This window comes from Equus quagga, chromosome 13 (genome assembly GCF_021613505.1).
Source record: "Equus quagga isolate Etosha38 chromosome 13, UCLA_HA_Equagga_1.0, whole genome shotgun sequence".
Lineage (NCBI taxonomy): Eukaryota > Metazoa > Chordata > Mammalia > Perissodactyla > Equidae > Equus > Equus quagga.
This window is the reverse complement of record NC_060279.1, coordinates 2,438,148-2,448,368: the sequence shown is the minus strand read 5'-3', so window position 1 is coordinate 2,448,368 and position 10,221 is coordinate 2,438,148. Positions and strand designations below refer to the sequence as shown.

General features: G+C 50.5%; 1 protein-coding gene across 1 annotated transcript; it reads left to right on the top strand.

Annotated features, from left to right (window-relative positions):
• Positions 1 to 221: 221 nt before the first annotated feature.
• AVPR1B (arginine vasopressin receptor 1B) lies at positions 222 to 7,495 on the top strand. Its single transcript, XM_046680709.1, has 2 exons — positions 222 to 1,161; positions 7,167 to 7,495. Exons 1-2 carry the CDS (start codon positions 222 to 224, stop codon positions 7,493 to 7,495), a joined length of 1,269 nt encoding a protein of 422 aa, XP_046536665.1.
• Positions 7,496 to 10,221: the final 2,726 nt, after the last annotated feature.

Below are 10,221 nucleotides of genomic sequence, written 5' to 3'. Positions count from 1 at the left end.
ATTCTTCCTTATCTCACTCTCCCTCCTCCTCTCTAGCCGCGTCCTCTTAACTAGTTCCACCTGCTTGCAGCTTTCTCCCTGTCATCCTCGCCCTTCTCCTTTCTCTCCGTCTTAAACCTTTCCCTCTCTACCGAAGTTCAGCCATCAGCCCTCTGCCCTTTCACCCACACTCTGCATCCATCCCTCCCCCTCCTCTCCTTTCCTCCCAGCCAACTTTGACCATGGATTCTGGGACTCCTTGGGCTGCCAACCCCACTCCCTGGGGCACCCTCTCTGCTCCCAATGCCACAACACCCTGGCTGGGCCGGGATGAGGAGCTGGCCAAGGTGGAGATAGGAGTCCTGGCCACCGTCCTGGTACTGGCCACAGGGGGCAACCTGACTGTGCTGCTGATGCTGGGGCGGCTGGGCCGCAAGCTCTCGCGCATGCACCTGTTTGTGCTGCACCTGGCCCTCACTGACCTGGGGGTGGCGCTCTTCCAGGTGCTGCCCCAGCTGCTGTGGGACATCACCTACCGTTTCTGGGGCCCTGACCTCCTTTGCCGGACCATCAAGTACCTGCAGGTGCTGAGCATGTTTGCCTCCACCTACATGCTGCTGGCCATGACGCTGGACCGCTACCTGGCTGTTTGTCACCCACTGCGCAGCCTCCGGCAGCCCAGCCAGTCGGCCTACCCACTCATTGCCGCTCCTTGGCTGCTAGCCGCCATCCTCAGCCTCCCTCAAGTCTTCATTTTCTCTTTGCGGGAGGTGATCCAGGGCACCGGGGTGCTGGACTGCTGGGCAGACTTCCGCTTCCCTTGGGGGCCACGGGCCTACATTACCTGGACCACCCTGGCCATCTTCATCCTGCCCGTGGCCATGCTCACGACCTGCTACAGCCTCATCTGCCACGAGATCTGTAAGAACCTAAAAGGCAAGACGCGGGCCTGGAGGGTAGAAAGAGGGGGCTGGAGGAATTGGGACAGGGCTGCACCATCTGCCCCCGCTGCGGCCACGCAGGGGCTGCCATCCCGCGTCAGCAGCATCAGCACCATTTCAAGGGCCAAGATCCGAACCGTGAAGATGACCTTCATCATTGTGCTGGCCTATATTGCCTGCTGGGCACCCTTCTTCAGCGTCCAGATGTGGTCTGTGTGGGACGAGAACGCGCCTGATGAAGGCAAGTGTGTTGTCTGTGTGGAAGGGAGCATATGAGGGTCAGGGCAGGGGTCCAGTGCCTCCCAGGGCTAGGGAAGTAACAAAGGAGTGAGGTAATTAAGAAAGATGGTGCCTGTCCCCTGGAAAAGGAGCACTACAATTCCCATCCAGCCTACCGATGCCATGGGAGTATCTTTTATGTGAAATTTCCATATTCTAAATTTTTGGTAACTAATGTAACCATTTAAAAATATTATGTGGCCCTAATGAAATATGACCATTGGTACATTTGGCCAATGAACTGCCAGTCTGTTTGGTGAGCATTAGAATCGTTGAATGATAGAGTTAAAAGGGATTTTCAAATGATCTGGTCCAGGGTGGCAACTTGTGGCTCATGCACTGTGTCTCTCAGCACTCTTTGCTCCTGCACCTCGGCGTGACTTTGACTCCTTTTCAACATCCGCTTCGGTTAGTTAACACGGCACATGACAACCCTGAAATTCCAAGTTCAGCCCCTTCATTTTGCTAATGAGGAAGCAGAGGCTCAGAGAGGAAACGTGACCTACCCAAGACCACACAGCTGGGAAGAGGCAAGATGAAGAGCAGAACGAGGCCTGTTGTCTCCTTGTCTTTTTCCTCAACCCCGTGCCCCGCCCATAACCCGGCCTCTGAAAGTGAGGAGGAGAGGGGCCTTCCTCCCACGTGAAAAACAAAATGGGACCCTTCAAGAGGACTGTGCTCCAGTTGGCACGTGGAAGGCTTTGTTCTGGTCATTTTTCTGGGGTGAGGGAGAAGGCAACCCCTGAGTTTTAGACAGTTTTAGATGGCCTGGCCGTCTAAGGGTGAGCTTGTTCTCAGGAAGGCGGGGCTGTGTCTGGGCGGCCTAAATGTCGGAGAGTGGTGTTTAAAGACATCTGTTCTTTTTCTTTTTCATTTATTTTATTGAGGTCATACTGGCTTAGAACATTGTGTAATTTCAGGTGTACATTATTACATATCAGTTTCTGTATACACTGCATTGTTCTCACCACCAGTAGTCTAATTTTTATCCATCACCAAACATATGTGCCCCTTTACCTCTTTCGCCCACCCCACCCTTTTCCCCTCTGGTAACCACTAATCTGTTCTCTTTGTCCGTGTGTTTGTTTATCTTCCACATATGAGTGAAATCGTATGGTGTTTGTCTTTCTCTGTCTGGCTTATTTCGCTTAACATCATACTCTCAAGGTCCAAGTATGTTGTTGCAAATTGGACGACTTTGTCCTTTTTTATGGCTGAGTAGTACTCCATTGTGTATTTACCACATCTTCTTTATCCAATCATCAGTTGATGGGCACTTGGGTTGCTTCCACGTATTGGCTATTGTGGATAATGCTGCAATGAACATAGGGGTGCATAAATCTCTTTGGATCATTGATTTCAAGTTCTTTGGAGAAATACCCAGTAGTGGGATGGCTGGATCATATGGTATTTCTATTTTTAACTTTTTGAGAAATCTCCACGCTGTTTTCCATAGTGGCTGCACCAGTTTGCCTTCCTACCAGCGGTGTATGAAGGTTCCCTTTTCTCCACATCCTCTCCAACGTTTATTTTTCGTCTTGGTAGTTATAGCCTTCTGACAGGTGTAAGGTGATATCTCATTGTAGTTTTAATTTGCATTTCCCTAATGATTAGCGATGTTGAACATCTTTTCCTGTGCCTGTCGGCCATCTGTATTTCTTCTTCGGAAAAATGTCTGCTCATTTTTTGCTCAGGTTGTTTTGTTGTTGTTGTTGAGTTGTATGAATTCTTTATATATTATGGAGATTAATCCTTTGTGGGATATATGATTTGTAAATATTTTCTCCCAGTTGGTGGGTTGTCTTTTCATTTTGTTCATGGTTTCCTTTGCCTTGCAGAAGCTCTTTAGTCTGATGAAGTCCCATTTGCTTATTTTTTCTTTTGTTTCCCTTGCCTGAGTAGACATGGTATTTGCAAAGATGCTGCTAAGACTGATGTCAAAGAGTGTGCTCCCTATATTTTCTTCTAGGAGTTTTATTGTTTCAGGTCTTACATTCAAGTCTGTAATCCATTTTAATTTAATTCTTGTGTGTGGTGTAAGATAATGGACTACTTCCATTCTTTTGCGTGTGGCTGTCCAGTTTTCCCAACACCATTTATTGAAGAGACGTTCCTTTCTCCACTGTATGTTCTTGGTTCCTTTGTGAAAGATTAGCTGTCTGTAGATGTGTGGTTTTATTTCTGGGCTGTCAATTCTGTTCCATTGATCTCTGTATCTGTTTTTCTACCAGTACCATGCTGTTTTGATTACTATAGCTTTGTAGTATATTTTGAAATCAGGGATTGTGATGCCTCCTGCTTTGCTCTTTTTTCTCAGGATTGCTTTAGCTATTTGGAGTCTTTTGTTGTTCCATATAAAATTTAGGATTCTTTGTTCTATTTCTGTGAAGAATGTCATTGGGATTCTGATTGGGATTGCATTGAATCTGTAGATTGTTTTAGGTAATACGGATATTTTAACTATGTTTATTGTTCCAATCCATGAGCATGAAATGTCTTTCCATTTCTTTATGTCATCTTCAATTTCTTTCAATAATATCTTATAGTTTTCAGTGTCTAGGTCTTTCACCTCCTTGGTTAAATTTATCCCTAGATATTTTATTCTTTTTGTTGCGATTGTAAATGGGATTGTATTCTTGATTTCTCTTTCTCTGAGTTCATTATTAGTGTATAGAAATGCAACTGATCTTTGTAAGTTGGTTTTGTACCCTGCAACTTTGCTGTAGTTGTTGGTTATTTCTAATAGTTTTCTGGTGGATTCTTTAGGGTTTTCTATATATATAGAATCATGTCATCCGCAAACAGCGAGAGTTTCACTTCTTCCTTTCCAATTTGGATTCCTTTTATTTCTTTTTCTTGCCTAATTGCTCTGGCCAAAACCTCCAGCGCTATGTCAAATAGGAGTGGGGAGAGTGGGCACCCTTGTCTTGTTCTTGTTCTCAGAGGGATGGCTTGCAGTTTTTCACCATTGAGTATGATGTTGGCTGTGGATTTGTCATATATTGCCTTTATTATGTTGAGGTACTTTCCTTCTACACTCATTTTATTGAGAGTTTTTATCATAAATTGATGTTGGATCTTGTCAAATGCTTTCCCTGCCAAAGACATCTGTTCTTGCTCCCCTAAGAAGAGTGGGGTGTGGGGACAAGTACATGTTAGCCTGTCTGTGTGTCTGTGGATAGGGTGACTGTGTGCTCTGCAGTGCATCATGCTGTGTGCACAGCGCGGGAGCTATAATAGGTATAGCGTGTAACTGCTGTAGGGGGGCCTGTGCACAGGTTCCTCTGGAAGCTTCCTGAGAGTTCACTGGGCTGAGGACTCAGGTGACCAATTCCTACCAGCTCTTAGGGAGTGGTCCCCCTTCCCTGTGCTTTTGTTTCTAATCTCGTTTTGCTCATCCTAGGACACACTCAAGCCAAAGGCTTTGCTTTTCTGGAGAGAGAAAATAAGGTGAAGGCTGTTCATGAATTTAACACAGTCCTGCAAGAGAAGTCTGAAGACAATACCAAACTATTACAGTCCTATCGTGTCCCTTCTTAACTGCCTTTAGACATCAGTCTGGACAAGAGGCTGTTAAAAATTACCCTTTAAGCAATGAGCATATTAATTCTAACCAAGCGTAGGGACTTCCCTGCTCTAGTCAGGCACAGAATAGGAGGGAGGACGGCTTCCTTGTGCCCAGCACATTCAGTCCTTGTGCTCTGTGCAGGTGGCCTTCGTTACTTTACGTCTGAGGAAGCTGAGGCTGAGAGAGGTGAAATAACTGGTCCAAAGTCCCGCTGGTGGTGAGAGATGGAGCCAGGACTTGAATCCAGGTCTTTCCGGGCAAGCTTTATCCATGGCATGGCTTTACCTCCAACAATCACAGCTTAGCCAATGGCACCGAGGGTGAGATGGTCATTCAGCCCTTTATTGAGGAACCTATGAGAAGGTGGGGATCCTGCCAGTCAGCCAGTGCAGGCTTTCCTGCTTGCCTGCCTTGTGAAGCATCATCCTGAGCCCGTCCCTCAGTGCCATGTTCCTCACCTGTGAAGCGTGATTTACCATTTACCGAGGGCCTCTCTGCACAAGGAGTGTGGGAACTAAGTGCTGTCTTACAGATGGTGTGCTCCCTCCCATAAATGGAAGTTCTTTGGGGCCCTTTTAGTTGGGCTGAGATTCCTTACTTTGAACTTACTCTCCAGGATACCCAGTTCCCCTCCACAGCACCCCAGCCTCCTGTCCCTGAGTCTTTGGTCAAAGTCTGTCAGTCTCCTTGTCCTCGCCCCTGTCCCCAACTGTCAGCTGAGTTTCTGCCAGGACACAGCAGCTGCCTGTGACTGGGGGCTGTGGATCTGCCCTCAGGGGCTGAGAGGTGGAGCCTCTGCAGACTCCAGTGCTCGAGGCACATCTCCAGCCCTGCACTGGGCCTGGCTCAGATGGGGCCAAACCAAACAGGTGTTTCCCCAGCAAAGGAACATGTGGACCGCCTCAGCCCCTGGCCTAATCCTGGTACTGAATATACACTGATAGAGCAGATGGGATGAATACCGCTTCTTAGCCAAAGCAACTTCCCGCGTCTTCTGCAGCCCCTTGGGATTGCGTTAACGAGGGGCAGGCCACAACCTAGGCAAGACGGAAGGAGGCTGTGTTTGCTGTTGAGGCTGGTCCCTCCTCCACTTACAGGTGCTCCCTCCTCACCTCACTTCTGTGTCCCACACCTGTCCATCTAGGCCCAGGTGCCTTCAGCTTCCCAACCCTACGATTCATGACTTCTCTCAAACATTCTCACCCTGTGCCTTCCCTTCCCTTGGGCTATGCGTGGCCACACTTGAGAGCACACCCATGGGAGATGCGCACGAGGGACCAGTATTCCTGAGGCTCTCATAGAGCTTTATGGGGTAGGCACTTGAGCTTTACCTTTGAGTTTGCTGGCTGAAGCCGTGTTGGGGACAGGAGTACTGCCTTAGCGTGGGATGACCTGGGTTCAAGTCTGTGCCATAACCCTTCAGGTTCCTTCCAGCTCTGACACTGAATTCAATGATTTTACAACCTCTGCTGAAAAGCAAGGTAACTCAGTGTGCAACCCGTGCCTTAGCTCTAACCATGGTGCATCTAGCAGGAGGTCAGGGCCTGTCCCAGAAGCTTTCTTGTTGGCATGAGGAGTTTCATTTAGTCTTCAGAAAGCGTATTGTGCCTAAAAGGAATCTTATCGGTCTTTGCACTGTCACATTTTGACTGCCCAAGAGAGAAATCAGTGCTTCCCTGTGGGATGGTGTGTTCCCTGGGTGTGGTCTCTGGTCTGAAACGGGATGCTTGGATGCCTTCTGCCTAGAGTCTGCCCCTCTGCTGCGGTTGGAGATGCTGCCGTGGGACCTGCAGGGCAGTCAGGCCCCACTGATTGCCCTCCCAGGTCCTCAGCACTAGCCTGGCACTGTCGCTGCTCACATGCTCAATGACTGAATGACAGATGAGTGGGACTGCCCCTGAGGGGTCAAGGAGGACAGAGCCCAGAAGGCAGTGTGCACCCAAATCTGTGACATAAACGGGGATGGGGTGACTGAAGTTGGCCTAGAATCATGGCTGTTTTCCCTGCATGCTTTACAGAAGTTGCCTCATCCTGGGGCCACATCCATTACAGGATTCAAGGTCTAGGTTTTGGAACAAAGACAGTGTCTCCTACTTGGGCTGGTCCCGTCCATGGCTATGTTTACACCTCTGAAGCGAACCTGGAGCAAACCCCAGCTCCCACTTTCACCCTGTAGTTAGAAAACAAAACAAAACAGAAAACCAGTGAGGTAAGATTCTGGCGTCAGGAGTCGCTGGTTGAAGGCCTAGCTGTGTGCCTCTCTCATTACAGAACCCCGGGAGAGTCCCTTCTCCTTTCTGGGACACGGCTTCCTTCTCTGTTCAGTGGGGGCCCGGACTCTTTCCCAGGTCCCTTCAAGCTCCGTAATTCTAAGGCCTCTCGTGCATCTCTCTCGGCAGATTCAACCAACGTGGCCTTCACCATCTCCATGCTTTTGGGCAACCTCAGCAGCTGCTGCAACCCCTGGATCTACATGGGCTTCAACAGCCACCTGTGGCCGCGCCCCCTGCGCCATCTAGCCTGCTGTGGGGACCCCCGGCCCCAGATGCGCAGGCAGCTCTCCAACGGCAGCCTCTCGAGTCGCCGCACCACGCTGCTGACCCGCTCCAGCGGCCAGCCCACCCTCGGCCTCAGCCCCAAACTCCGTGGGAGGCCTGGGCCCCAAGAGTCACTGAAGGGCTCAGAGCCGGTGGATGGGGAAGCCATCACTGAGACCGGCATCTTTTAGGGAACACTCCCCAGAGTCTGGTGCCGCCCGTGGGGCTAGCAGAGGGTCTTTGCTCATCTCAGCTCTGGGTGTGAATGCTGGGAGGGTCAGGGGTATAGAGAGGGGAACCCAGTTTGAGGCAGGGTGGGGCGGTCAGAATGGCTGCCATCATTCGCTCCCAGTCTCACACGCTGGAAGTCAGGGAGAATCAAACCATCTGCTTCCCTGATCCTGCCATATTCACGGTGTGTGGGAACACACCCCGCATCTGGGACGGGCCCAGGACGGCCCTGACTGGGGGTCCACAGGTGGGGGGAGCTCAGAGGCTGGTCTCCATTTGGCTGGCTGTCCCCATTCTGACCTGACTAGCATACCCCAGCCCAACCAGGAGAGGGGAGAAGTGAAACTGTGAGCAGGACCCTGTTTGGATCCTGGAATTTTTTTTTTTTTTTTTTTTGTAGAGGGAGGGTTGTTTAATGAAGAAAAGTGAATGTGTGTGAGGGCTTCGCCTGCCGTGCCCACCCGTCTCCGGAAGGGAGAGGCAGGGTTTAGTATAGCACCTGGAACTAGTAAAAACTCTGCAAATGCTGGTTCCTCCTCTTCCCGTACCACCCTCCTTTAGGGGGTGGGTGATGGGTGATGGGAGCAAAGTATTGCATATTCTCATTGGTGTGGCCCATGGGGGTGAGTGTGAAAAGAGGGGAGGAAGGGAGGAGATGAAAATGCTCACAATAGACTGAAGAGAGGGAGGGGGCCCCAGAGGCAGCAGAGACTGGCTGCTTTCCCTCCTCCCCCCAGGGATCCTCGCTGCTCATTGCTCCAGGGCTGCGTGGAGGAGACATCCTTTGAGAAAGTGTGACGTGATCATTTGGATTTCCTCGCCTCTTCAGAGCTCCCTCATAGATCATATGCATGCAATGGTCAAGTCAGGAGCCCTGGATTTGAACCTAAGCTCTGCCTTCAGGTATCTGTATGACCTTACACAAATCACCTACCTCTCCGGGCCTCCGTCTCCTCCCCGAAGAACAGAGATGATCTCTTCACAGCTCTAGCCTTTCATGACTTTGCAAGACTGGTAAGGGCATTACAGCAGAGAAACACAAAGGGCATTCTGACTCCCAGGCTCTACAAGAATCGTTGGATTTTCATGACAATGATGTTTATATCCTTTTACTCAATTCTGGTGACTGTGGGTCCTGCCGTGGTCCTACTGTCCACTTTTGCCCTCAATCCTGCAATGCTCATGCCAGGAAAGACAGCAGGGCAGGTAGAATCTGGGGCTTTGTCCTGCTCTTCATTGTCTCCAGAGGGATTTATATCATGGGGTAGCTTCCCCACCCTAATTCAGTTCTAATCTAAGAGATGGCCTTGATGGTAGAAAGAGCATCAGCTGAAAAGTCAGCAGAACTGGGTCCTATGTTTGCCACCATGCCACCACTGATGACCAACATGGGTAAAATGCTGGCTAGTCCTTGCTCTCTCGGTTTGAGGGTCAGACAGAACTACGGATGCATGGGTGGTGCGTAAGCGCATGCTCTCTACACTAATGTAAGGAATTGCTAATGTGATTAGGAGCTCCTGCGAGCAGCTCTAGGGACCAGATGCACTCTCTGCCCTCCACTCCTAGGGCAGCTTTGAGGAGTGACTCTGGCTCTGGGAATATACTCCTTTAAGAGGCTGTTGGGCTCTAAGAAGTCTCCTCAGGCTTCTTTAAAAGGACCTAAGACGAGTGTCTCTGAGTTAGCAAAGTCTCAACCTTTCAGTGCTAGAAAACTAGAGAGAGGGACACAGTCCCTAATGGGGCCAAGGTTCCAGGCAGAGGTGAGGACCCACGGTCTCTCCACTGCGCTCTGTTGCCCACGTCAGTCCCTGACATCCAACCACTGCTTCCCTGTCCATCAGCCCGGGTGGAGCTGGGCTTAGGGGCCTCCCAAGGCAGCCTGACCTGTTGAAGTTGCTCTTCCCCTGCTAACGTAAGCCACCTCCCCTCAGACCACAGTTCCTGACTCTGGTGCCCACAGTGAGCACTAAATCAATCTTTGTCCTCGTCGTGACTGGGAGGTGGAAGTGACGCCAGCCTTGTACCCCGAATACCTGGGTTTGAGTCCTGATCTCACCCCTTTTCTACCTGGATGAACTTGGGCAAGCTACCCAATCTCTCTGAGCAACAGTTTCCTCATCTGTTAAACAGAAATAACAGTGCTCTCCTTGTTGGGAGGAATTTGTAAGACTACAGACTGTCGAACACTCTACTGATGTTAGAGAAGATAATGATGGCCTGGCTCCGGATTGTGTCTATCTGGTGGGTGACTCCCAGGGCCCTGGGCCCAAGAGACCCTACAGTTTCGAGAGGAGGAGAGGAGGCCTGGAATCACGGCCAGAGCACCTTCTGTGTCTACTCGTTGCCGTCTGCAGCAAAGAGATGCAAATGACACCACTATTCTATTTTCAGTTTGGCGTCGCACAGGAGGGATTTACTTGTGTGGCGGCTTTGGGCCCCTCCGTGTCCCTCCCATGGAAAGGCTGCGCCTGATCGTTGCCAGAAAGCTGGTGCTGCCCGTGGTAAGGCCAAAGGGGAAGAACTGGACGCTGGGCGGGGCCCCGGGAGCCTGTTCCGAGAGGCTTCTGAAGGCAATGGCAGGACCTTGTCTGGATCTGAGTGGCAGCTTTGGCAGCACCTGTAGGAAGCTCTCGCAGACAGTCTGAGATGGCACACGCGCCTCAGCTAGGGTTCCGGGAGGGGAGCC

Bases quoted from the DNA above. Each gene is read 5' to 3' on its own strand.
- AVPR1B (XM_046680709.1), top strand. From the start codon at position 222: ATGGATTCTGGGACTCCTTGGGCTGCCAACCCCACTCCCTGGGGCACC. The intron at 1,162-7,166 runs GCAAGTGTGTTG...CTCTCTCGGCAG, and splicing joins CGAGAACGCGCCTGATGAAG to ATTCAACCAACGTGGCCTTC.